The sequence below is a fragment of the Exophiala oligosperma genome (assembly GCF_000835515.1).
Source record: "Exophiala oligosperma strain CBS 72588 unplaced genomic scaffold supercont1.2, whole genome shotgun sequence".
In the NCBI taxonomy this organism is placed as follows: domain Eukaryota; kingdom Fungi; phylum Ascomycota; class Eurotiomycetes; order Chaetothyriales; family Herpotrichiellaceae; genus Exophiala; species Exophiala oligosperma.
In genome coordinates, this window is record NW_015622819.1 from 3548181 (window position 1) to 3572993 (window position 24813).

The 24813-nt window shown below is 50.7% G+C and overlaps 13 protein-coding genes across 14 annotated transcripts; 5 read left to right on the plus strand and 8 right to left on the minus strand.

The window, feature by feature from the left end:
- Positions 1-16: 16 nt before the first annotated feature.
- On the minus strand, positions 17-1079 carry PV06_02642 (uncharacterized protein). The gene is made up of 2 exons (XM_016403348.1): positions 850-1079; positions 17-753 (listed from the first exon to the last, which is right to left on the minus strand). Exons 1-2 carry the CDS (start codon positions 875-877, stop codon positions 53-55), a joined length of 729 nt encoding a protein of 242 aa, XP_016267245.1. The 5' UTR covers positions 878-1079; the 3' UTR covers positions 17-52.
- Positions 1080-1243: 164 nt separating this feature from the next.
- On the minus strand, positions 1244-1901 carry PV06_02643 (uncharacterized protein; the record flags this gene model as incomplete). The annotated part of the gene is made up of 2 exons (XM_016403349.1): positions 1244-1583; positions 1701-1901. The coding sequence occupies 2 exons, from the start codon at positions 1899-1901 to the stop codon at positions 1317-1319; spliced, it is 468 nt and encodes a 155-aa protein (XP_016267246.1). The 3' UTR covers positions 1244-1316.
- Positions 1902-8464: 6563 nt separating this feature from the next.
- Positions 8465-11127, plus strand: PV06_02644. Of its 2 annotated transcripts, XM_016403351.1 has the most exons (3): positions 8465-8684; positions 8748-9079; positions 9194-11127. In XM_016403351.1, the coding sequence occupies exons 2-3, from the start codon at positions 8828-8830 to the stop codon at positions 10604-10606; spliced, it is 1665 nt and encodes a 554-aa protein (XP_016267248.1). In that variant the 5' UTR covers positions 8465-8684; positions 8748-8827; the 3' UTR covers positions 10607-11127. The 2 variants fall into 2 exon arrangements, with proteins under 2 accessions (XP_016267248.1, XP_016267247.1); XM_016403350.1 differs by having other exon boundaries at positions 8465-9079.
- PV06_02645 (uncharacterized protein) lies at positions 11092-12192 on the minus strand. The gene is made up of 2 exons (XM_016403352.1): positions 11705-12192; positions 11092-11498 (listed from the first exon to the last, which is right to left on the minus strand). Exons 1-2 carry the CDS (start codon positions 11892-11894, stop codon positions 11449-11451), a joined length of 240 nt encoding a protein of 79 aa, XP_016267249.1. The 5' UTR covers positions 11895-12192; the 3' UTR covers positions 11092-11448.
- Positions 12193-13478: 1286 nt separating this feature from the next.
- Positions 13479-15081, minus strand: PV06_02646 (uncharacterized protein). The gene is made up of 2 exons (XM_016403353.1): positions 14920-15081; positions 13479-14862 (listed from the first exon to the last, which is right to left on the minus strand). The coding sequence occupies exons 1-2, from the start codon at positions 14971-14973 to the stop codon at positions 13615-13617; spliced, it is 1302 nt and encodes a 433-aa protein (XP_016267250.1). The 5' UTR covers positions 14974-15081; the 3' UTR covers positions 13479-13614.
- A 287-nt stretch (positions 15082-15368) lies between these two features.
- On the minus strand, positions 15369-16457 carry PV06_02647 (uncharacterized protein; the record flags this gene model as incomplete). Its single annotated transcript, XM_016403354.1, has 1 exon — positions 15369-16457. The coding sequence occupies one exon, from the start codon at positions 16455-16457 to the stop codon at positions 15369-15371; it is 1089 nt and encodes a 362-aa protein (XP_016267251.1).
- Positions 16458-16574: 117 nt separating this feature from the next.
- On the minus strand, positions 16575-16835 carry PV06_02648 (uncharacterized protein; the record flags this gene model as incomplete). The annotated part of the gene is made up of 1 exon (XM_016403355.1): positions 16575-16835. One exon carries the CDS (start codon positions 16833-16835, stop codon positions 16575-16577), a length of 261 nt encoding a protein of 86 aa, XP_016267252.1.
- Positions 16836-17253: 418 nt separating this feature from the next.
- Positions 17254-18629, plus strand: PV06_02649 (uncharacterized protein). The gene has a single exon (XM_016403356.1). It carries the CDS (start codon positions 17372-17374, stop codon positions 18383-18385), a length of 1014 nt encoding a protein of 337 aa, XP_016267253.1. The 5' UTR covers positions 17254-17371; the 3' UTR covers positions 18386-18629.
- A 173-nt stretch (positions 18630-18802) lies between these two features.
- Positions 18803-20827, plus strand: PV06_02650 (uncharacterized protein). The gene is made up of 2 exons (XM_016403357.1): positions 18803-19061; positions 19113-20827. Exons 1-2 carry the CDS (start codon positions 18878-18880, stop codon positions 20540-20542), a joined length of 1614 nt encoding a protein of 537 aa, XP_016267254.1. The 5' UTR covers positions 18803-18877; the 3' UTR covers positions 20543-20827.
- PV06_02651 (uncharacterized protein) lies at positions 20775-21630 on the minus strand. The gene has a single exon (XM_016403358.1). It carries the CDS (start codon positions 21510-21512, stop codon positions 20949-20951), a length of 564 nt encoding a protein of 187 aa, XP_016267255.1. The 5' UTR covers positions 21513-21630; the 3' UTR covers positions 20775-20948.
- A 208-nt stretch (positions 21631-21838) lies between these two features.
- Positions 21839-23253, plus strand: PV06_02652 (eukaryotic translation initiation factor 1A, Y-chromosomal). The gene is made up of 2 exons (XM_016403359.1): positions 21839-22153; positions 22405-23253. The coding sequence occupies exons 1-2, from the start codon at positions 22133-22135 to the stop codon at positions 22831-22833; spliced, it is 450 nt and encodes a 149-aa protein (XP_016267256.1). The 5' UTR covers positions 21839-22132; the 3' UTR covers positions 22834-23253.
- A 237-nt stretch (positions 23254-23490) lies between these two features.
- Positions 23491-24474, minus strand: PV06_02653 (uncharacterized protein; the record flags this gene model as incomplete). Its single annotated transcript, XM_016403360.1, has 1 exon — positions 23491-24474. One exon carries the CDS (start codon positions 24472-24474, stop codon positions 23491-23493), a length of 984 nt encoding a protein of 327 aa, XP_016267257.1.
- Positions 24298-24534, plus strand: PV06_02654 (uncharacterized protein; the record flags this gene model as incomplete). The annotated part of the gene is made up of 1 exon (XM_016403361.1): positions 24298-24534. The coding sequence occupies one exon, from the start codon at positions 24298-24300 to the stop codon at positions 24532-24534; it is 237 nt and encodes a 78-aa protein (XP_016267258.1).
- Between the last annotated feature and the right edge of the window lie 279 nt (positions 24535-24813).

Below are 24813 nucleotides of genomic sequence, written 5' to 3' on the forward strand. Positions count from 1 at the left end.
ATCAAAGACAAAAAGGCTTGGTGATGGTGGTGGTTTGGGCCAGCCAGCCAAATCATGCATCCATCCTCGGTCCAAGTACAATGCAGCTGAAATTCAGGGTACCGCTTCCAGCGTCCTCTTCGCGTTTGATGAACGGAAGTGGACCCATGTTCAAGGCTTTTGTACTCAACACATCTTCATCGTCACCCAGCGGACCCAGATCGACGGGACCTTTTCTCCGGCCTTCCAACTCCCACAGTCGACCTTTGGCTTGGACAAAGGCTATGAAGGCATGTCCTGGGTCTTCACCCAAGGGAGGAGCAGTCGAATCACCCTCTTGCGCCGCCACAGCATGAGCCTTTTCGAGAATGTCCGAGTCGTGCACGAACTGAGCCCTCTCGGTGGGTCGAAGAGGCAATGCACCCTGGACGAATTTGGCGAGGTCACTTCCGGGTTGGATGAGGTCGGCGGCGGAACCATTTGTGATGCAGTGCAACAGACCTATCAAGCCACAGGCATGGTGGATAGTCTGATGATAGAACATGACGGGTTCGTCGGGACCGGAGCCTTGATAGCCCGGCTCTGCCTCGTGGATTTTGGCAAGGTACGTTTCCGAGTGGTTGGTGCAAGGGTAGATGAACAACAACGCGCTGGCCGGACGGGGCAGGAGGGCGAGGAGGTCGGGGTCTGTAAGACTGTAGGCGTCTTGAAACCCGAGGGTCGAAGAGAGGCCTAGAGTATGTGCCAGTTTTGTCATGACCTCGGGGTTATTTTCTGGGGTTGTACGGGAGTAGTTAGTCTGTATGTTCGTATGGAGCACGCAGTAAATAATGATTAATGTGTTCATTCATGAGAAAATCATTCAATTACCAAGTGGGATGTATGTCTTTTGAGCCATGACTGCAGAGTCGCGAGTCGAGGTGTGACGATGGTTTTCTGTCTTGGGTGGGCTCTCAGGTAATTACACCAGGTACAGCGGATGTGGTAAATCTTAACTCGTCCGCGAATAACTGTGGTCGAGTTGTGAGTGTTTGTACTACGAAAGAGACTTATCGTCGAGTGAAATGGAAACAGAAACAGCAAAACGTGTGCCTTGTTTGCTGGAAATTGTAGTATGCAGAAGTGAAAGGGCGCCGGAGAAGAAACGAAAAGGAAGGCAGCCTTGCATGACGCACTCTCGACGGACGCCCAATCATTTTTGGTCAACGAGGGTTGACAGTAACTCGACCAAACCATTTCATACTGTACATAACACGACATCCAACCCTCACCACCATTCTATTTTTCTTGTCCCCTTCGTTCTCATCCTTTTTGCATTTCCACTCTCATAAACACCATCAACCCTTTCGCTCCAAATTATCCATAGCTTGTTCATCACTCAGCTCCTCTTGCCCAGGAGCCTTATCCGTCTGTGGTCCATCGGAAGCCCCCGTCTCAAACTCGCTGGTTTGCTTTTTGTGTTCGGTCATCCTGGTTGATCCCTTTGCGAATGGGTCCGTGGTTACACCGCCAGGGACGGAGTGTAACCTTTTGGAATCGACCGTACTAGGTAGAGAGTCTCCAGTACCGGTCAAGATATCATTGACCGTCGTATCTTTTGTTGTCTAAACAATCAAGTTTTTCGTCAGTCAACAGTTTAAAAAAAACAATACGAGGAGTACGTGTATGCGCATTGACGGATCGATGGATCACAAGAAGGTGTAAAAGGAGTCGAAACTCACTCTAGGAATATCTCCTGAATTATCAGCAGCTTCATGTAATGACCTTTCCCCCAGATTATTTGGATCGGTAGATGATGCCACTTGATCCGGACGAGGTTTGGATGGAATGATTCTCGGCTCGGCAGAATCGTTGGGTACTCGAGTGCCATCTTTGGCCATGTCGAATAGGTCACCGCCGGTTGATCGTCCCGATTCCGCCATTTTCGATGATACTCTTTTTATTGTACCTGTGTGGCGGTAGTGTATTGAGATGGTACAGGGGAATACGATATCAAAGTAATCAAACGAGGTAGGTAGAATGTGGAAGAGACTACGTTGATTAGAACGTCTCGATAGATATTACTTCTACTATTAATACTCTTATCTGATCCCCTGACGACATACTTGCTACCTCACATGAGGGAGAGGTCTGCTCTCATGAAATCATTGTAATCTCTACGAAGAGCCTGGAAGTTTGTACCTGAATTATCGTCATACGGCGGAGAACATGATGTCACGAAATACATGGAGTTGATGGGTTTCATGGGTTGTGTGGCAAAAATGCCGGTGAGATGATCCGAAGGTTAAAGAAAGAAAGAACACAAAGGAAAGGAGATTGTGTCATATACTATACGAGTGTACTTGGTAACGTGGAAACATCACGATCAAAAGGGTATATGTACGAAAGGCACTCCCGTAGTTTGATTTCACTGGGAAGTGAACTGTACCGAGTAGAAACAAGATGATGCCTTCATCCGTCGCGAGGCTGAACTATTTATTCGTTCGTACAAGGCTGAGTTCACGGAACGACGGAAAACATCTCCGTCCACACCAACATACAACTGGGAAAGATATGCCGAGGTACAAACCACGATCAACCAGATAGAGGTTGTAACCGACAACCGTGTCATTCATTGATGAGAGTTTATTGTTGTTTCAAATAAACTACAGAGGATATACTAGGTAGAAAAACAGAAACTCATCACTTTTGGAATCATCCAACTATCACAAACAATCCTCGATCCTCAAACACGGTCTCCCAACCTCTCCTACTCGGACGACCTTGATACTGTCAACACAACTGCATCAAAAAAAGCACAAGCAAAATGGAAGGACCAAACAACGGCATCGTTCTATATCATTACTCCTTTTCACCCTTTGCCAGGAGAGTACTGTGGTATCTCACTCTTCGAGGTATAGATTATGCAGAATGTGTATGTTGTGACGGGACTGTTGCAATGACGATATTGTTCTAATACACTCCTCCCACAGAAACAACCTCCTACAATGCCTCGACCAGATTTGAAAGCGTTGGGTGTCAACTATCGCCGAATACCAGTCATGGCTATAGGCCGCGACATCTACTGTGATACTCGCATCATGCTGCGCAAGCTAGAAGAGCTCTTCCCCAATAGTCCACTGCGTGCTTCGACCTCTGAAAAAAAAGCAATAGAAAAGTTCCTTGAGGTGTGGACGATTGAAGCGGGGATATTCGTCCGAGCCTCTCAGCTCATTCCCACAAATATGCCACTTTTGAATGACCCCAAATTCACCAAGGACCGAGAAGACTTTTCTGGTCGCTCATGGAATAAAGACCAAATTGCAGCGAACAGGCCCGAAGCACTTGCGGCCATCAGAAATGGCTTCAAATTTCTGGAGACAACCGTCTTAGCGGACGGACGGCAATGGGTCTTGAAAACAGACCGACCAACTCTGGCCGATATCGAAGGTGAGCAAAAAGTACACTGCAGCTGGCTATACTTTAGCTAATGCGAGAACGTAAGCTATCTGGCCCTTTGATTGGCTCAACGGCCTCAAAGGAGCATTGCCGCGGGAGTTGATTTCTGAGAAGCAGTATCCTCTGGTGTTTGCCTGGATGGCCAGGTTCAACAAGGAGCTTCAAGAAGCCAAGGCCCAAAGACCGAAACCGGCCTCCCTAAAAGGTGATGTTGCAGTGCAACGTATCCTCAGCGCCGGCTTTGCTCAAAAAGGGCCAGGGGTCGACATCGACGATCCTTTGGCGTTTCAGCCTGGGACGGAGGTAGAAGTGTTTCCCACTGACTCGGGAACCAAGCATCACGACAGGGGACGACTCGTCGGTCTCGACGAGGACGAGGTGGTGCTGAGCATCCAGACACAGGGTCGAGAGCTGCGGTTGCATTACCCAAGGACGGGGTTCAGAGTCAAAGCTCTCAGACCTGGAAGTCATGCGAGACTGTAGAAGCCGTCCGAGTCACTCATGGTGTTCACAATCCAATTTCCCAGGGTGTGTCCCAGCGTGGAATGTCGTGTCCCCAACCAACGGATCGTGTGCCGATCATGCCACGAGATATATGTCCGCGACGCTTGAGCTGAGACGAACAGCCGGCGCGCGTTGTATCCCTTCAAAGTACGGTGTAACACAGGCAGCTGCCCAACCGAGGGCGGATGCCCGATGTTGACGTTGAGACGGTGATCTCTCCTATCCCTTTCAAGCAGTGACGGGATATTCGTCTTGTTCCCTAGTCACAGGCGATGAAGGCTTTTGAATTCATCTTTTGCCGTCCAGACTTGTCAGATCCAGTCTAGGCCTCGCGGTTGATCACCCAAACCTTTGAGTTGTCGTACGCCATTTGCCGGTATTGAAAGTTGGCCCTAGTAGTACATAAGTCTCTTACCTTGCTTCATATCTGTGACGAGCAATCGCATGAAGATCCCACAATCGTCCCACCTTAGGTTTGTATGGCCGGGGAAGCACAATGTGATGCGTCACATGGATGGCTACCGCTTGATGCCCAACTGTAAGTAAAAGCGCATGACGCGAGGGCTGTCGGAATGCTGCGTCGGATTCGTAGACAGTTGTTGCTGCCCAAACCACGCACATTGGTTGAAGGAAGTGGCCAATGGCTTGAAAGAGACGGTCTAGTATCCTGGGGCTGCCAACACATCTGTGTCCGGGCGCTGATGGGTACCTAAGCGGCACACCATCGGCGTCTCATCCGCCTATCGCTTGGGACGAGCATCTAGAAACGAGCCTCACTAGCCAACCCAAGCTCTTCTCCATATTGCCACGCTTCGTTCATCTTCAGCTTCCCGCACAGTCATCGCCCTATCGCCTTGTCACAGCTTCAGAGTCCACTTATCAGGCAGGAGAGGTGCAGCGCTTTGCGGGCGACAACGGATATGGTTCGATGTGGTAGAGAGGAGAAGTCTCATTCTGGTCGTGCGCAGGAAATAGTAGACAGGGCTGAGCAGGGGATTTGGTTGCAGCATCAAGTATTTAGAAAACACAACAGGCGGTGGCCTCAAGTACGAGTAAAGGAAGCCTGGGTCGCCTGGTAAGCCTGGTCCGCTTCTTGGTGATAAGACGCCACGCTGTCAAGTGGACGGGGGTGGGCTTGTTAAGCATGGCTTTAGCATATGCGCCAACGGACAATCCGCAACCATTGAGGCCTCGTTCTGAGGCGGAGGAATCCTTGGGATCCAGTGCAACATCTGCATCTGCCTTGCTTTCTCTGGGCCGGTTCTGTTCTCAGTGCCCATCGCACTCATCTTCCTTCTCGCCTCGTCACAAAAAGCCCATTAACTCCATCGACTATTCGACCCAACATCCCACCGTCAGGCCTTGCATAGGCATCAAGAGGATCGCCGGTGCTTCTTGGATCATCCCACGCCACGGTACCGTCGTCTCAGGTTTTTCTAGCTTGCGTGGTATCTTCCTCTCTGGCAAAATCCCTGGTCCGCCGGCTTTCCCCTCCATCTCTCTCCCACGATCGCGGGCAACGCACATTCTCGAGCTTTCAGAAGACATCTGGGTCTCGAATATTCAACAGAGTCATAGAACTAATACTGCTAGGATATCAAGTTGGCATTGTGGATAACGATTGGTCTCTCATTTGCTTCTCTTGCAGTCGGGACAAGGGCGTATTGCTGCCTGCGCCCAATTCATCCCTCCGCTCACAACATCTCAGCTTGCTCCCACTTTGTCAAACATCACTCCGTCCCTCTCATTAAAGGACGCAATCTTTGTTTCTACATCCATTGGACATCAATCCATCCGGAACTCCTGGGGGCTTTTTTTCCTGTGGATCTGAATTCGCCTGGACCGTTTTAGTCTACTGGATTTGTTGACCAGATTCCGGATTGCCGCTGATCCTGCGACTTGAGTGTGCTCTCCTGAGACAATCCATTTCCCTATTTGTCTATTATCTCACTATTGCTGCCCAACGGACCAGGACTGTCTTGCCCCTCCAAGGACTCATTTATAGACTGTGCCAGCAGCATGTCGCGCTACGTTGATGACCCAGATTACCGCCGCAGCGAGCCTCGCCACTCCTCCAGAAGAGAACCTCGCGAGCGTGACCACAGAGATCGTGGTGATACTACAAGAGACAGAGACAGAGACAGAAGAGTTGTGGACGATCGAATAGACCGAGATACCAGGATGAATGATGTTATCGATACCCGTATGGACACCCGAATTGATCCTCGGATGGACCGTGTGAATACCAGAATGGACACCCGTATGGATTCCCGCATAGACACCCGTATGGACGACCGTATGGATATCCGGACAGACACGAGAGCAAATACTGCCTCACGATTGAATCCAAGACCCGATCGTGCCGTGGACAGTCGGAGTGCTGAACCTGATCCTTCTAATGTCCTATTTCGAGACCCAAGGACTGGAGAATTGTACCGCGAAGTGAGGCCAGAAGCCACGTCGAGATCCCCTTATGCCGGAGATGATCCTGATTATGATATGCCACCATCTCGAAGCCGAACTACCATCGACCCTCCAGTTGCCAGAGATCGTGATGGTTACAGGCCAGGAGGCCCCGGATTGTCCGAATATTTTTGCCCAGGAGAAGGAATTGATCGAGAAGTCATCCAGCACGAAATTTGCAAATACCTTGGACAGGATGCCACATGCCGGCCAGGCCGAAACCCTGAAGTACGCGCCACATCGACTTGGTTTCCTGGTAGGTGCAATATGCTGACGTAGCGTGTAGGGTCGGTCTGGTTACTGGGTCAAGGCCTATCGCCCTTTCACAACGGTACGCCTGGAGATGATGTAATGACGGCACAATTTGTACTAACCAGACTGTGTAGGCAATGGAACAATCCCTTCGTGACGATACCATCAAATGGCAACGTGAACGAGAACGCAGGACAAGACAAGGTCGTTCTCAAGGTACGCCTTATAGCGACTGGCAAGCAAACCGATCTAAGGATCGTGTAGGTTCTTATGCCGAAATGCAAGCCCGACAAGAAAGAGAACGTCGATATCCCGGAGAAATGGACCTGGATGATGATGATTTTCGCCAGCCTCCCAGGCATCGTGATCCCCGTGATCCGGATCCTCGTGATGCTCCTCGCGCTGTTGGCAGTGGACGTGTATCTATACCAGTCACCAGTGGATATCCCCCGGAACCGCCTTATCCTGCCAATTCTTATGCCATATCTTCCACCCGAGAAGGTTACCCGCCAGGCCAATCCACCTACTACAACCCAGATCGAGAGCCCAGGACTGCTTTTGGAGGCGGTGGAAATACGACGCCTCCATCTATGAGCCGTGCCGGTCAACCAGGAGCATATGGTCAGCCAGGATATACTTCTAGAACAGGACCACCAGTCTCGGCCCCAATAGCCGCTCCGTATGGAGATTCCCGAAGAGAAGTAATGGGTGCTTATCCTACCAGCTATTCTGATCCTCGTGGTCACCGTAGGTGATAAGGCGGTGATACCTTCTCTAACCATTCCATGCATTGTTGCAAACTCGGTTTTGTGGCCACTCAAAATTTTCTGTACCATGGCAAGGAACGTCGGCTGAGCCGATGCCTCCAGGGAACTCTCTTTCTATCTTGGACTCTTTTGCCGCAGCATCAAAGACGACATATTTTCGGATCCAGAGATGTTTCTCTAAGTCAGTGGATGATCACCGCACGGATGCTCAAATGTTGATGATGCCATGAATACGCTGGAACCACGATTATCGAGCTGCCCACAGGTTTCGTGTCTTGCTCGTATGGAATACAGCAAAGCGATCAATACTGGAGTTTGCCATTGTCGGCATTTTTCCTGGATTATAGGAGGCTTTCTCGATTACACTCAAAAGGGTTTTTTTATTTTCCTCGCACTTGTTATACACCATGGCGGTGCCGGATTCTGCGAATATGAAATTGTTATGTACCTAGCATCTGGTCGGTGCTTTTGAGATGATTTATTGATGGTGTATCTGGAAGCAATGTTGAGACGGATGATTACGATAATACAACAACCTCAATTCACCTGTGGACAATATCTCGATGCTTTTCCAGATTGAAACAGGCTTAATTTCTGGCGATTCATCCTGACTGGCCAACTTATATTCTTGCTCAGCACATTCTTTTTGTCCACTATCATGGCCTGGAGCTGATTGTTCACCATGTCCAGTTTTGCAGTGATCTCGCAGACATCAATATCTCCATGCCCACCTAAGGAACAACTTGACACTGTTCAGTCGTGTCATCTGGAAGCGCTCCGTCTTCTGGACCCAGTGCGTTTTTGCAGTCTTCCATGGATCATTACCCCGAGACCCTTTATCGTGCATGATCTCTGGATCCTACCTCTCGTGCATCACTTCACTGACATCTCTCTTTGACCAGACTGACTGTATTTCAGAACGCTCCCGTCGCCATCGAAGTTTGACCTTGCTCTCTCAAGGAAGACCCCTGCTCTTACTTCTGTCAAGTCGCTATTATCCCACCCTCTTTTGTCGAGGGCCCACCAGCGGAGAAAGCACATATGTGAAGACTGGGCTCAAGGGTTACTCTGGTCGTAAGCGTCAAATGAAGCTACAATGAGAAAACCAATCTTCCCAAAAACTGACACAAGCCTCATGTCCACTGCCTAACAACATTCACAACTTGTCACTCTGATACACGCCATTCCTGCCTCACTCTTCACTTCAAGCAAGTTTGTCGCCCTTACATCCTTTTCACTGCCAGGCGACAAAAAAAATCCTTGTCCTGCCAAGGAGGTTCAGTCTGTCTCATCCATACTTAATCCTTGACTCGGAATTGTTTTCGTGTTGACCACCTTTCATAGTCCTTTCTTCCCATCTCTAGTCAACCCTTTCGCCGTCGAGATAATCTCCTCATCATCTGCGCGTGACAGCATCAATCAAGATGGCGGTATCTTCAACTCAAGGCTTTCCCAAGTTTGGTGACGGGGATGTCCTTCTGATTGTCTCGACGACTCAGTACTACAAACTCCATTCACAAGTCCTTTCGACGCACTCCCAATGGTTTGCAGACCAGATTGCGGCAAGACCGCCTCCTCGACTCAACGCACAAGCTCGTCGGGAGAATGCAGCTTCTTATCGATTTGAATTGCAAAACATTCCAGGAGAAGAAGGACCAGGACGGTTCATTCGCATTGTACAGTCTCACCCCCATTTGCCCCCTTCCCTTGCTGTCTCTTCTGGTTTGGTTCGTCTTGGTTCTCGTAGAACTTTTGGAGCACATCCAACTGATGATTTTCTTGTACTCCAGGACGTCAACGAATCCGGCCGGTCGGCCCGGTCTTCCCTCCCTCTGGTGCCCAACTTTGAAAATGGCAAGGTGGAAAGCATGACCAACCAGTCGTGGGACTGGCTCTTTGGGGTGTTTTACAACCGGGAACCGCGCTTCGACGACGGGTCGTTGGCGTCGGTGCTCACGTGCGTCATGGCGCTGATCGAGGTGGCGGAGTCTGTCAGCGCGATCGACCACGTGCGCGACATCGTCGACCTCGCCCTGATGCGCCAGGACCAGGTCCTGTGGACGTCGATCATGGGCAACCCGGTGGTGTGGATCGAGCTGGGCCGGCGCGTGCGGTCCCCTTCCATCTACCGCGAGGCCGCCGTGCACCTCGTCGGACAGTGGGGGGTGATCGCGGAGGAGGACAAGGACCGGATCGGCGGTGACATCCGAGCGGTGCTGGACCGCAAGGCCGAAGAGTTGGCGCTCGCCAAGGAGGCCATCGAGATGCGCATCCTGGGCCACTACCCTCAGTTCATGATGCGGACGGCGGCCGAGAAGCCCGGTCGCCCCTCCTACAGCGGCGACATTTACATGTGGATGAGCGTCTGTTTCTTCAGGCAGTGGTTCGCCCAGAACGTCAGCGACGACCGCACCCGCCGGGCCCCCGACGGCGGTCTCAACTTCTACAGCGCCCTCCACGAGGGGGGCGGCGCCTACCTGACCCACCTCGACTTCAAGACCTTCCACCAGTACTTCCCGATGAGCATCAAGGCTTGCCACGTCCTGGAGGCCAACATGGGCGTGCTCAAGGAGGACGTCAAACAGTTTGTCAGCGAACTGATGGAGGAACGTACTCACCTGAAACGTTCGGACCACGAAATCACCTGGTTGACTTGTGCCCGGGTGGAAAAGGAAGACATGCCTTGGTTTCCCGCTGCCACTTCGGGTTCAGGGTCGGCTTCCGGGGCGGCAGGCCACAACAACAAGAGAAGACGTCAAGACGAAGAGTTGAGACAATTGTATGATGTCTTGGGCCATGAGAATGACATGCTAGCAGCTACCACCGGTGGTCATGGTCATGGTCAAACACATACACCGTCAAGAAAGTCACAAAAGACCCAAAGTCCGAGAAATCATCAACGAGGAAAGAAACGTGCAAGAAGAGTCTTGGTTGATGATGTTGACGATGACGATGATGAGGGCTATGGCGACGACGACGACATCCAGGGCATGATGAATGATGACGGCGGCGCTCATCAAGGGTTCGACTTTGACGGTGTCGCTTTGGGCGTCGCCGGGGCGGCTGGCGGTCTTGGTACTGTCGGCGGTGTCGTCGGCGGTATCGGCGGTCTGATTAGCGATGATGTCTTTGACGACGGAGACGAGAGTGGAATGTTTGTGCCAGAGGACAATATGGATTTCATTGACGAGGACAACTATTGAGTACCGAAGACTCAGTACCCAAGGCAACGACACGACACGACACGACACGATGCTCGAGGGTTAACATTTTTGATAATTACTCTACCAGCAACGCCCGGTTGAACTTGCTTTCCATGGCGAGACACTTACTACGACCACGAGAACGAAAATGGGTGCTTGGGAATGTCTATCCTTCCTGGTGACCGGCCAAAGACTGGGACGGGCTGAATATGACCGGGGAGAATTGCCTTCCATTTTTTTGACGACTCTATGCGTTCTTGTTGCTGCGCGGGATAGAAAGGCTGAATGATCTGGATACCGGATACTGGATTGGATTGACTTGGACTCCCGGTTTATGCTTGTTCTTGGCCTCTTTCTGCTCAAGAAGAGAGGAGAGAGAATTATGAGTCTTTTTCAGGACTGAACAATCCCACGGGAGTCGCACCGAGTATTATGTGCTAATTATGTGGCATCGTGCGTGCGACATGAATAGTGCAGATCAAACAGTCAATATCATTCGAATGCTTTCCATGTTTCGTTGAATTTTTATTTCTGGTATGTCTTTTCTTCTTTCTGTTCCGCCTCTCTTCCTTTTCCTTCTTTCGAGGGGAAGAGAGACGAATAAGCATATATACAACCCAGCAGGTAATGCAGTGTGATGATCTTGTCAAAATCCTTCTTCTGATCTTTGTAACCGCTAAAATAAAATTCCCCTGCTTAGCTCTCCCCTCTTCTCGTATGAAGTGTCTCTCTTCTTCCGAGTTCCTCCCGACATATCTTGGCCCCTAGGTGTGAAATTGACTCTGTCCAGGTCTCAAGCACAAGCGTAGCCATACCAATCCCATTTCAAGCGTGATGACAACTCATTTCGGATCGTCGAAACCTTCTGGTATCTTTCTAGGTCCAGTGGGCACTATAAGACAAAGAATGGTCAGCCGTCGACTCTCCAAATTCATGCCACTTGCGATATAGACTGTAGAGCTGCATATCTCTTTTTCTTTTGCAGGTCCTTGCGACCCGGTCTTTGCGTTTCCATTCACCTATCGTGCGGACGTGTCTGTACATCCTCCTCTCTCCGACACCGAGCTCTATTCTTCCAAAAGGGACAAAAACACTTACCGGGATAGGTCAGAGGAATCTTGGGAGGATCCTCGTCACCGGCCCATCTCCTCAGCGGCGGGATGACGAGGAACGAAGCCGGGCCCATTGCGCCTAACACGCAGCTCCAGAAGATGGCGGGTTTCTCGTGCATGCACCACCGCAGGTACGTGATGGGTTGACCCCAGAAGCGCTGGGGGATTCCGGACATGTTCGAGGTGTATGTTCTTTTTGCGTGTCGAGGATCTCAAAGGGAGGCAATCCGCCTCTTACTCGTTGTCGTGCTCTTGGGTTTGGGAGAGCGAGAGGTACGGAAAGGACAAGAAGCTCCGGGTGCGTCTGGTGGTTGTTCGGGCGTGGGGGAGAGATACGGCGACCTCTTACGGGATTCAGACTTCGAGGGGACGTCAAGCTCCTTCGTCTCGTACTCCGTAAAGCTCGTCGAACGACCGCGCTACTTGAGCTATTTCGTGTACTGGGAAACTATTCTTCTTCGATCTGGTCGTCGGCTGCGGGATGGGAAACTCCAAGATCCAAGGGACGAAGGTTCAAGGTCGGAAAGACCCGCCGTAGAACTTGGCGTATATTGTACGGTAGAGTATTTCGTCAATGACTTGATCAATGTCTGGTACGAGTACAGGAGATCACCATCACAAGGGGTATCACTTCTCAGGTTCTCATGTTCTGCATCTGCATGTTCATTTCTGTCATGGACTATTCCGCTGCCCTCCGGATGATTTGGCAGATCAGCAAGCAACAGTAACATCCAGCTCTTGGGATACCTTCCAGAACCCACCCAAGTATTCCGTCTTCATGGAAATTTACCTCCGTTGATCCCAGGAGCTAGTAAGACTTTGAATCCTCTCTTGTTATCAACCAAGATGTCCCGGTCAAGCTCTTGACAGTCCTTGTTACTCGATGACTGCTCCTGAGCCTTGCAGCCATGATTCGAGGGATCAAAGTCTGTTTTTCATCTCACTTCTTGACCAACGAGACCCCCCTTTTGAGCTCGAGCGTCCCCTTTCCAGATCATGCTGCCATGTCCTCCCCCGTTGTGATGAACTGCCACTCCTTTTCCCTCGCCATGACTTCAACCCTGACCTTCGATGCGGCTCCAGAACCCACAAGGGATGTTTCGATTCAAGTACCAATGCCGATCTGCCCATTTTGCCCGGATGAAGTACGTGCGGACGTAGACGCGGTGGACGAAACGGTGAGCATCGGGGGGCGGTTGAGCGGACTGCCGTTCCTGCAGGATGGGCATCGCAAAGATGGCCTGGCCGAAGAACTGGTGGTCAGCCGTGACGAGATCGAGAAACCGTTCAACCTCGGCGTCGGTAGCCTCCCCCGTCTCGAGAAGATTGGTGTAATAGTCGAAGATCAAGTCGGCATATTCAAAAACGTCTTCGGAGTCGTCCCACATAGGTCCTGTCTTCCAAAAGGTAGGGTTCAGTTTGTTAGGGTTGTACGTGAACATTCTGGCCATGTTGTCTTTGAGGGAAACGGTTCGATTGATGGCAGGACAAAGGAGGAGATGAGGGAAGGGACAATGTGCCAAGCGCATTTGTATAGTCTAGAAGAGAAACATCTTGTCGGCGCTCAGTAATCATCAGTCACAGTGAGCGCCAAGTTAGACTGACGCGGGCACGTACTCTTGAACTCCTCAAAGAAAGGCTGATAAATTTGCGCTGTCTGCATACTCGTTACCTTGAGTTTGAAGGGAGTAAGTTTTTGTGATCGATTGTGGAAATTCAGATGACTCAAGTTCACCAAAAGTTGCAAAGGAACAAACGAACCGCAAATCTCAATCTATGCAACTAGCACATTCATAACTTCGTGATTCATTGATGACCAGGACCGATGCAATAGCAATCGCTCTGTCAAAGACACCTTCTACTCAAATTAATCCCCCAACCTCTAGTGAAATATCATTACATGATATACACCTTCTTGACCTCACTCCAATCGAATATATCACCAGTGGTGGGATCCCTCACCTCTCCTTCTTGTCCAATCACCAAATCCTTGGCACCAGCCTCTCCGCCGCCGCCGACTCCAGCCATGGCAAGCTTTCGCTGAAGCTCTTCCAGTCGTGCACGTCCATATATGCGTCCATTTGGCAAAACCACTGGATCTGATTCGACTGAACTGGTAGTATGATGGGCGTATGGGACCTCTCGAGCCAAGTCATTGAGCTCCATGCTACATATGGGGCACAAAGAGGTGTTGGTAGCTATTCGAGCGTGGCCTGGGGTTGAAGAGCTAGCTGGGTTGTAAGCACTGTGGCAAGCTGGTGTCTTAAGTGCCGACAATCCAGCAGAAAGAGCAACGTGTAAGAGTGGTTGAACTGGAAGAGATAGTAACGTATGATGGGTTTCGACAAATAGATCGGCCAGATGACGCCATCGTGAAGGGGCAAACAGTTCATGATATGCTTCAGCACTAGACTTTGGAGTCTGAGCCAGCAATCCTGCGGCTTGCATGACGGCGTCCGGCCTTGAAGAGCTGTGAGGAGTGAGATACTGCTGGGCGTGTATTGCTGCTTCCAGTCGTTTTGCCGTGGTTCCAGCTCGAACAAGTTCAATAAACTGCTGAAGCCGCAATTCGAATTCAAGATTCGTGGATTTGTGAGGCGCTGTGATGAGTTTCCTTAGAGAGTTCTTGTTCTCGTTGATCCATCCCAAAGCCTCCTTTGTCTCCCCTCGCATCAAAGATGAGGCAATCTTGTGGCACGCAACAAAAACGCCGAGATCGATGAGATGTGAGATTTGTTTGGATTCTGCGAGTAGAGACGCGGTCTTCCAATACCCGGTGCGAAGTAAATAGTCCACCATCAGACGGTCAAGTCTTGTGCGAGACCATTGCTCGTACTTGACGTCAACCAGTGAGGGAATCTGGTAGAGATCCTGCAGATGTCTGATACGTTTGGCCGAATGATCGTGCAGAGCTTCTTCCTCTACGTGTAACTTTTCCAGCTTACGCTTGACATTCTGCATTCTCTGAATCATGGAGTCCAGGGACGCTAGGGTCTGGTCGGGGGTCTGAGAGGAACTGAGGGCGGCATTCGCGGTGTCTTTGAGGGCCGGTAAAATGTGATCTCGCTCACGTTCTATGTAGCGTTGAGTATTTCGGAAATTTCGTTTGACGAGTTCATGAGGGAGCCGTAGGAGGGGTTGGTCCTTGGACATCTGTCAGCAAGCGAGGAGTGGTATTTGAGTGAGCAGGCAAGACATTACCAGAAGGACATGGCTGTCCGGGTTCAATTTAGTACTTGAGAGTTCGGCGGCCATGGTGAGAGTATAGTCGGTGGAGAAGAGATGTAGTCGTACCTTTCGGACAGCAACCTACAAACTGTTGTGCCTCTTCAGCATAAAGCATATCTTGAGGTTATAACTACTGGTTGAGGTGGAAGTGCCAGATGATCTATCTATTGGAGCCTCGACCCCAATCAAGTGATGGCATATGGAATTCCACGCGCTCCACAGTAGAGTTTCTACGGTCGGTCACAAAGTGTTCTTGAGACATCACCATAGAAAAAGCTACGGCAATGTACACGGCACCAACAATAACGCATGGATCAGGATGCTTGTAGACATGATTAGTACCTATGAGTACGGTCTACGTGAGTCACTGTGGTCCAATTCGATATCTTAACATTTAGTGTCCAAAGTCATCAATGTACACATCAACCAACGAGGGAGTAGCCCAGATCTTTCCCTGTGCCCATTGCCACAAGTCTTTTCCGCATTGCCTCAGCTCGATTACCCTTTGGTCCTTCCATGGAAAATTGTGCCCTTTCGACCCAATCACCAACGCCATGCTGCAGTACCTGTCTCGCACGCTCGGGTCCATAGCCCGCCAGTCCGATCGATCCATGCAATGTCATTCTACCTAGTTCCTGAGAGGCATCGATCCCCTTATAGACCCCGCGATGCAGGATGTTGCTATCGTAGAAGACAGCATCGCCAGGCGCCAATCTAACCAAGAGCTGATCCGGTAAGTTTGCCTCGTAAGGGGCTGCGTTCCGCTCCGTTTCGGTGCGCACACGTCGATGGCTTTCAGGCACCACTATAAGTGAGGCATCGTCGAATAGTGCAATATTGTACTGGGCATGCAGCTGCTGGCCACCGGGGCTCTTTTCCTTCAGTTGTTTCTCTTCCTCCTCAGGGGTTACATCTGGGCGAATATCGTCTCGATGCCAACACAATTCAAAGTCTTGGTTCTCGGCAGGACTGACGAGCAGATTGAAAAGCTCCATCACCAATTTCTCATCGCCTTGATGATCATCCTTCAGACCAACTAGCTCCTTGACCACTGAGAGGACTTCGTCTGAGAAATATAACTCGGCAAAAGTGTCCCTGGTTCCCATGTCGGGATGCAAAAGGTGTTGGACTCCCCAGATGTTGTCGCCGGCCTGCCATTCGTGCCATGGCGGGTATTGTTTGGGAACTGTACGGACATATGGCCACTGTCCTCGCCTTGCACGGTCTGTGGTATATTTAGACGCTCCTTTTAGGCCAAGAAGTAGTTGAGGAGACAGTAGGTTTGGTATTTTCACAAAGCCATCGCGTCGGAGGGCGTCTAGGTATGGAGTTGATGATGTGCCGGTCATTGTCATTGGCGTACCTTTCGAGTCCGCTGGTATGCTGGGAGACGTCGAATTGCGGTGACCATGATGCTCTGAGAGAAGGACTAGATTGACTCCAGTACCAGTTGTAGTAGAGTGTCCCCTGCCACCCCCTCTCTTCATGCGGGGAATATCTGGTTGTTCCATGGCACCTTCTCTATCGAGTGTTTGATAGATAAAAAGCTCCAAGTCCTACCAAAGGATCTCGAGTGTGTTTCGTGTGCTAATCAATGGTTTTCTTTCTTGGTGGCACAAGACCCAGGCTCATAACTCGAGTTCAATCTCAATGCTTGCGGGTATGGAACAGCATATCAATACGCCGTCATCTCCTTCTAGACACCCTTCGATGTGCCCCTTGAGCAGTCGCACTTCGCATGTTCCACATGCACCAGATCGACAACCGAAATCTGGCTTCAGCCCTGATTTCTCTGCGAGTTGAAGAAGAGTTAATCGCTCCTTGGAACGCCACGTCACTGTCATATCCGACTTGCGAAACGTCACTGCCGCTTCTTCGATATCAGGCATGCTGAAGGACACGTTGTAATGAAATCACTGTTTAGACGGTCTAAAGTAGTAGGAGAAAATGCGTCACAAGTCAAGACCAGCCAGTTCCAGGACTCTTAAGTAGTTCATATACATAGTGCCGGATTTCTGGCCGTTCCATTGTGCGGCGATAACCGCCTCATGCTTCCACGGATAATTCCCGAGAGACATTCCAGACTGCGGAATGTGTTGAAGGGATTCAAGTCCGGTTAAGCATAAGAGAACGCATCTCATGTTTGTTTGATTCGAAGAAGAGAATGTATGCCTCATGGTCTATCTGATCCGAAGCACGAGAAAATGCATCATTGTCTACATGCTTCACAGCAGAAATATTTTATTGCATACACCACCTTTCTTCGATTGACGCTGTTTCTCGAAGTTCATCGGTCGGCAACAGTAACGGCAGGATTGTTCCTTCTACAGCACTAATACGGTGTGTTGCGAGGATATCGGAACGCTTCATTGCACGGTGTTGTGTTGAAGCCAACTGCAGACGAAAATGTGCAAATTGAGCTGAAATGCTCTCAAATGTCGGCTTCACCAGGCCTTCCAGATCTGTCGGGGCTGCATGGAAGTTTTCGAGAGGTACATTAAGGAGTGGCATCTCGGCTTCCCCAGCCCGTCAGCTGTCTTCCGTGACAAAGACGCACAAGCGGCGCACTCCTAGCCCATGCCGCCTAGAGACCACACGGGATGCGCCGGTTGGCCAAGTGAGGCCACCATGTTTTCCAGGAGTGAGGACGGTTACGACGAAGGCACAAGGTGAACCGGTGCCGAACGAAAGGACGACCAGCGACAGTCAAGTCGACGAAATTGTTAAACCACCCCCACCTACCTCAGGTCAAGTCGGGAGCGCGCCATCAAACGATCTCCTGTCGAAACAAGTCAGAGCACTCATGCGTCACGTCGCGCATCCAGTCACAGTGATCACTGCTACAGATATCTCTTTTAGTCCCAAAGGAGACCCTCGATCTTGGAAAGGAGCCACAGTCTCATCTTTCAACACCGTGACACTTGATCCAGACCCGATTGTTTCGTTCAACATCAAAAAGATTTCGTCAACTTTTCAAGCCATCGAGAATTCGGGCCATTTCGCTGCTCACTTCATGTCCGGTCTCCAACCACTATCTGTGAGAATAGCCATCAAATTCTCACGCGGCAATCATGCATCACCTTTCCACAACGTTGACGGAAAGCTAAACGAACACGCCATAAAGCACAATGCCCATACACTCACGGGAAAGCCGCCAGTCTTGCACCACGACTCGAGAGTTGTACCGCTGCGCTTGGCTTGCGAATATATGCCCTCGAAGTTGGTACACATTGGGGACCATGTGGTTGTTTTTGGTCGGGTGACGTCGGTGGACTACCCCACGGAGATGCCTGAGCTGGTCGGTGCAAAAGGCCTCACACCGATATTGAGCTATGCAAACGGTGGGTACGGCCACAATGGCAGGTTCAATACGTACCGTAGAGTTCAGCTAGAGGGGGAGATACCAGAGACTTTACTCGATCCGAAGACTCGTCAATAGAAGTGGTGATGATGCACTCCCAAATACACCGAACCCCCGAGCAACGTTTCTCCCGTGGATGGTTTATTCAGTCCAGGTATTGGTGCTCTTAGAGACAGGCTTGGCTTTATTGCTGTCCAGCGAAGACATTTGTTAATTCACGTCTCCTTTAATATGGTCTGTTTGGTACTGGACCCGTTTGTACTATGTATACTAGCACCCTGATGTAGGTTTACGACTCAACCTGAGCAGGTGTCAATGAGCCACAGATATGATAATTGTGTCTTGGCTCAATACGATGAGTGCATCGGTTGTTTCGAAGAATTGTCTTCGTAATGCTCCATGGCCTGATCCCTGATTGCTATACCGCACTAACCCGATTAGTCGAGAATATCAGACCAAGAATCCAAGCTTGAATCTCTCTCACCACTCGCGGATCTAGTTGGGACGCTCTTCTTTTATGACACTGTAGAAGTCACCTCCATCTGGTTACCAGTCGTGTGACTTCCCATCATGCCTGCCAGACTCCCAGGCTCGGGGCTACGTTCTAGCTTCATATGCGCCCAGTGCTGTAAATCTCTGACCTCATCGAAGCGAAGACGTCTTCTATCAACCACGGCGTCTTCAGCACCAGAAATCTACGATGTCGTGACAGTCGGCGGCGGTCCAGCTGGACTTGCACTCCTCGCAGCACTCAGTATGTTTGTCTGTATACCCTTTCCACGGACACAACGGCTAATCGATCCAGAATCCTCTCCCGTCACATCACACCTGAAAACTGCACTAATTGAGCTTCAAGACCTCACCAAGAACCGCCAATGGACTTCTCCATCGGATCAGTATTCAAATCGCGCAAGTAGTCTCACGCCCTCATCGATCTCGTTCCTCGAGTCGACTGGCTCGTGGGTGCACGTCGAACAATCACGTGTCCAAGCCTACGATGAAATGCAGGTATGGGATGCCGCGAACGACGCCAGTATCCAATTTGACTGGACCTCCGAGACTCAAAGGTACAATGCACCTCCACAGACCATAGCCACCATGTGCGAGAATACCAACCTGACACGCGGACTGATTGAACGAATTGTCGAATTGGGCGCGGAATCAAGTCTCTTTGCGAATACGAGCGTGTCGGGTATTACCAACGGCAAAGACGATCCAGCAGGTTTGAATCTCTCTTCTTGGCCGATCCTCAACCTCGAATCCAAGTCATCACCATCATCATCCTCCTCCTCCACTACGAGCCTTGCAGCACGCCTCCTCGTCGGCGCCGATGGCTTCAATAGCCCCGTCCGCACATTCGCAGGGATCAACTCATCGGGCTGGGACTACAATCGACACGGCGTCGTGGCTACACTATCGATTCAAGATGGCCCATCGGCCATTTCCTCCCACGGCACCGATGAATCATCTGATTTCAACTTCGACCTTTTCGCCTCAGAACCGCTCCCCAACCGAGCAACAGCATACCAACGCTTCCTCCCGCAACTAGGCGGCCCCATCGCCATCTTACCTTTGCCAAACGGACACGCATCGATGGTGTGGTCGACGACACCCGCTTACGCGACCTACCTCAAGTCTCTATCTCCATCGGGACAATTGTCCATGATCAACGCCGCTCTACGGCTCGGGCAAACCGACCTGAAATACCTCTTAACTCTACCCTCCGACTCTCCCGACGCTCACGAGACCGAGCTCCGTTGGCGTCTCGCACACACAGACGCCCCCAGCGTCGCACGCCAACCGCCCGTTGTCACGGGTGTCCAGGAGAAGAGCATGGCCAGTTTCCCACTGCGCTTCCGTCACGCGACCAGCCTCATCAACCCTCGCGTCGCACTCATTGGGGATGCAGCTCACACGGTTCACCCTCTGGCGGGACAAGGGTTGAACCTGGGCCTTGCGGATGCGCAGAGCCTCGCGAGTTGTGTTGCCTACAGTGTCGAGCACGGCATGGACATTGGCGACGCTATGGCTCTGGAACGCTATTCTTCGGATCGATTCGGAAAGGGCTTGTTGATGGCCGGAGGCGTGGATGCGTTGAATTCCTTGTATCAGATCGGTGCGGCTGGGGAGGGCATGTTGGCGAGCGTCGCTGGACGTGCTAGGGGCGTCGGAATGAAGGTCATCAATGACCTTGTGCCAGGGTTGAAAGGGTTGATCATGAAGCAGGCAAGCTGAGCTGGACTCCCTACGACATCGAACCTGTATAGTATGGTCCCCTTGCGGAGTATAGAAGATATGCTCTTCACGCAGGGTGTCGATACTGAAGGCGGAAGACAATGTGTAATGATAGCGCAGCGCAACTCGACTGAATAGTCACCACAATTACGTCCACAAAACTTGGGCGAATGCAACGACTTCCGAGCACGTCAGACACTTAGAACTAGGTCCGCAAAGTTGAAAGATCAGACAGTCTCGTTGAATTGCAGAATTGTAGAATTTTTGTATCAATTTGAGATTCTCATTGTACAGGGGTATCACTTGGTAGTTGCTAGTCTTACAGTATTCCGTACAGTACTCGGTAGATCGGTCCGTATATCTGTGTTTGGCCTTGAACATATTTTTTGTTCTTTCTTCTGAAATGTTATTTCAAGGGCGCAACAATGGACCATCTCGAATCAGCTCTATCTTTCCGTCCACCGTAAACAGGTTGAGGCTTCGGCCACGATTCAGGGCTGAACTTGGCGTCTCCACGCAGCAACGTCTTGACCAGAACATCCGTGGTACTGACGAGCTTGTCGTAGGACGCATCGATTCCCGATGCACTGAAGATGAGCATCTCGAGCGTCCCTTGTAACTTTGCCGGGGCGGTTTTGGCATCTTTGGACCCCGAGAGAGGCTTGCCCGTGGTGTGGAGGCCGTTGTTCCTCATGCTGTCCGCGAAGGCGTTGGCCCATCTTCTTTTCAGGCGGTTGCGCATCACGGCTTTCGGGACGAGTTTGTGGCTCGTGGCGGAGACCACCCGCCACGTGAGGACGTCGGGGCGTATGTCTGAGTATTTATCCCGGACGGCGAAGACGTTGGGGTGCCATCGAGAAGCAAAGGACTTTTCGTCGAGCGTCGACGGGCGAACGAAGGGGCAGTATTGGGCTTGGAGGCCGAGTCCGGAGCTAGGGAAGCGGACGGGTTTGAAAGGGGAGAGGGCCATGACGACTGGAGGCCATCGGACAGGCTTCCAAAGATCAAAGGTCTTGGATCAAGGTCGGCAATTTTTGGATTCACTGGGAATTGCTGTATGAATACTTGATAGTGAGTGTATGATATATGGAGGAGTATGTACAATCGTAGACTGCTGACCTAAGCTTTCTCGGGGCAGCTCGTATTCGTACAGGAGAGTACTGCGCAGTCCTCGGGTGAGGTCTATTATTACTTACTGTATTACTCGTTGGAAGAAAAAAATCATTCAACTGACTCATGCGCCCGGAAAATTCACGGGCCCAGATTGAAAAAATACCCCGCCAAACAGAGGCTTCTGCCCACTCAACTGCCCTCTGTGTCTTTGCCTCTGTCCTCAAGTACCACCAATTACGACGCTCAGACAAAGGACAAGTCACTCGTGACAAACAGCCACTTGACTGGAACTGCGGCCCACGACGTCAATCCTCCCGCCTTCATTATTCGCCTCCAGAATCCTTTCAACAAAGAAAACAACACACCACACACATTCCCACAACACAATCAACCCCGACCCCTCTACACCTTGTCAACCCTTTCGGTCGAAATAGCACAATCAGAAGAATTATTACAGTGTGATAAGAAAGAGTCAATATGCCTAAGAATAAGGGAAAGGTGAGATCTTAAAACTCCACACACCGCAAAGAAGGCCCTTCCCAAAGGGTTTCAGATTTGCCTACACTTCGCAAACCCACCCCGCCACTACATTTGTGTCTCTCTTGACTCAATGACCATCATGACAATGAGACTGTCTTGATTTCAATGGAGACCGAAGTGCATAATTTCTCTCTCTCTCTCTCTCACACACACACATGGAGTGTTCTCTATCAGAGTGACCATTTAACTAATTGTACAATGAAAAACAGGGAGGCAAGAACCGACGTCGTGGAAAGAACGAAAACGACAACGAAAAGCGTGAACTCACGTTCAAAGAAGAAGGTCAAGAATATGCGCAGGTCGTCAAGATGTTGGGCAACGGTCGCCTAGAGGCCCTCTGCTTCGACGGCGAGAAGCGTCTGGCACACATCCGGGGCAAACTGCGGAAGAAGGTCTGGATCAACCAGGGAGACATCATCCTACTCTCGCTGCGAGACTACCAGGATGAAAAGGGAGATGTCATCCTGAAATACTCGGCCGACGAGGCCCGATCCCTCAAGGCCTACGGCGAACTACCCGAGACGGCCAAGATCAACGAGACCGACACCTACGGCCACGAAGGTGTGGATGACAATGTCGAATTCGACGAGGACAGGAGCAGTGATTCGGACAAGGACGTTGACATTGATGACATTTGAAGAGAAACCGCAACACCGAAACGGCAATGTTGTAATACGGCATTGCGTCGTGTGCGTTTGCAAGCGTCTGCATTGTTCTGTTGCTTCACGGAGAGGGTTGTTTTTCGCTTACATGGGATCATGTCATGCTTCTGCTACGCTTCGCCATGCTTAGAACTCGGAAGGAGGCGCGCACACAGACACTGACTGCTCTGGTTTGAATGCAAGGCCCTTTTTCCAAGGCTCAGTGGCCCAAAGCCAGACAGGTACTGCAGTGTGCTAGCTTTCGAACCAGACCACATATGATCATGAACGGGGGAGTTTTTTTTGTATTAGAGTACCTACGTAACGACGTTTTGGAGGAACTGAAGATCCAAACCACAACAGCATCCGACAAAACATTACTATGCCGATAACCAAATCAGATTTTCTTCCCTACGATCGATCATTGTCACCATGACTTGACTTGACTACCTGATTTCCTTTTGGACCTGCTGCGTACAGCAATGGACTATCATGCTCCATTTAACTAACCTAACATCTTGCGATTCACCATCGTCTGTTACCGACACAAGTAGTATGATTTCTTTCTTCCCCGGGTGCCATCTCGACTCTCTCATCATCATCATGTCGTATCGCAATACGTTTGATTTGATCCTTTGATACGGAGTACTCCCTTCACATGATATGCAACAACAACAACATCAACATCACCGCAACACCAGCCGACCCCAACCACTGAGGTACTTGTTTCGGTAGAATGGATTTCTGTACCATCATCGTCGTCTTCTTCTTTGTTTTTAAGGCACCCGAACCCGTAGCGAATGATGGCACTGCGCTACCCACCCCGGTCTGCACGCTCGTTATTGTCGTCGTACCCGAAGTCAACGTGGTGTGACTATAAACGTACGTCGCTGATACCGAAACTTGGGTCGTGACAATAACGACACTCAGACTCGGTGTACCTTCGCTTCCACTTTGTGTCGACGTGGTTGTTGGCGGGAGTGGTGGTGGTGGTGGTGTGTATGTATTCGTACATGTGTTTTCAGATTCAGGCACAGACACAGATCCAGAAACGACAGAAACGCCTACCGATTCAGTGGCAGTCAATGTTTCGGTTACAATAGCAGTAGATGGTTCTAAAGTTGATGACGAGACTTGACTGCCACTTTCACCGACCGTATCACTGTCGCTGGCGGTACTGCTGATAGAGCTGCTGCTGCTGCTGCTGATGATGATGATGGAGGAGGTAGTATTATTCGAGTACGGCGCTCCTGTTGTGGTCATCGTCAGAGCAGGTACTGAACCCACAACACCCGTTCCTTTTACTGTCGCCGTCGCCGTCGCCGTCACCGTACCGTTCTCGTTCGTAATGGCAATCGTGGTCGAGGAAGTTCCATCACTCTGTTCGATTTCCGTACAAGACTCGTCGACGCAACAGACCGCTTCGCCCTGATACTCTGCACAGACTCGACCGGGCTGACAATGAGACCCGTCAGAACAACAGACACTCCCGTCCAGTGGGACGCAGCCCAGCCCGGCACAGCATCCATTGCCAGAGAGGCACGCGCCGGCGCCGTTGGGGCAGCAGACGTTGTCGGGGTGGATGTGGCATCCATCTTTTGTGGTCACGTCAGCATTAGCATGACCATCAGTATCCATGCCGACATCGATATCGACGGGACAATGGCATCTCGAGAACCGGAAACAAGAACAGTGTAGGTCTCGAATGAGGAAAAGAAAAGTCCAGCATACCTGCACATAACGTTCCTGTGCAATCTTGACGTTTCAATGGAGAACGAATTGGATCCAAAAGATCAACAAAGGGCGACGATGACGGTGACGATGATGCGCCATTCGAAAATCCAAAAGGCAAAGTCCCCGCCCCGAGTGCAATGTATGAACGAGGAGTAGGAGTCAGTTCGGCGGAAGCGACACAGATGATCGAAGAGTACAACAGCAGAACCAAACCCATCATGGCACGGTAGACGAGGGTCTTTC

Coding starts and splice junctions, on each gene's coding strand:
- PV06_02642 (XM_016403348.1), bottom strand. CDS start 877: ATGGCTCAAAAGACATACATCCCACTTG. Junction 754..849: donor AAAGACATACATCCCACTTG/GTAATTGAATGA, acceptor GTACAACCCCAG/AAAATAACCCCGAGGTCATG.
- PV06_02644 (XM_016403350.1), top strand. CDS start 8,828: ATGGCGGTATCTTCAACTCAAGGCTTTCCCAAGTTTGGTGACGGGGAT. Junction 9,080..9,193: donor CAGGACGGTTCATTCGCATT/GTACAGTCTCAC, acceptor CTTGTACTCCAG/GACGTCAACGAATCCGGCCG.
- PV06_02645 (XM_016403352.1), bottom strand. CDS start 11,894: ATGTCCGGAATCCCCCAGCGCTTCTGGGGTCAACCCATCACGTACCTG. Junction 11,499..11,704: donor GATTCCTCTGACCTATCCCG/GTAAGTGTTTTT, acceptor TTTGTCTTATAG/TGCCCACTGGACCTAGAAAG.
- PV06_02646 (XM_016403353.1), bottom strand. CDS start 14,973: ATGGCCGCCGAACTCTCAAGTACTAAATTGAACCCGGACAGCCATGTC. Junction 14,863..14,919: donor CGGACAGCCATGTCCTTCTG/GTAATGTCTTGC, acceptor CAGATGTCCAAG/GACCAACCCCTCCTACGGCT.
- PV06_02649 (XM_016403356.1), top strand. CDS start 17,372: ATGCTCTCAAATGTCGGCTTCACCAGGCCTTCCAGATCTGTCGGGGCT.
- PV06_02650 (XM_016403357.1), top strand. CDS start 18,878: ATGCCTGCCAGACTCCCAGGCTCGGGGCTACGTTCTAGCTTCATATGC. Junction 19,062..19,112: donor TGCACTCCTCGCAGCACTCA/GTATGTTTGTCT, acceptor TAATCGATCCAG/AATCCTCTCCCGTCACATCA.
- PV06_02651 (XM_016403358.1), bottom strand. CDS start 21,512: ATGGCCCTCTCCCCTTTCAAACCCGTCCGCTTCCCTAGCTCCGGACTC.
- PV06_02652 (XM_016403359.1), top strand. CDS start 22,133: ATGCCTAAGAATAAGGGAAAG. Junction 22,154..22,404: donor TGCCTAAGAATAAGGGAAAG/GTGAGATCTTAA, acceptor AATGAAAAACAG/GGAGGCAAGAACCGACGTCG.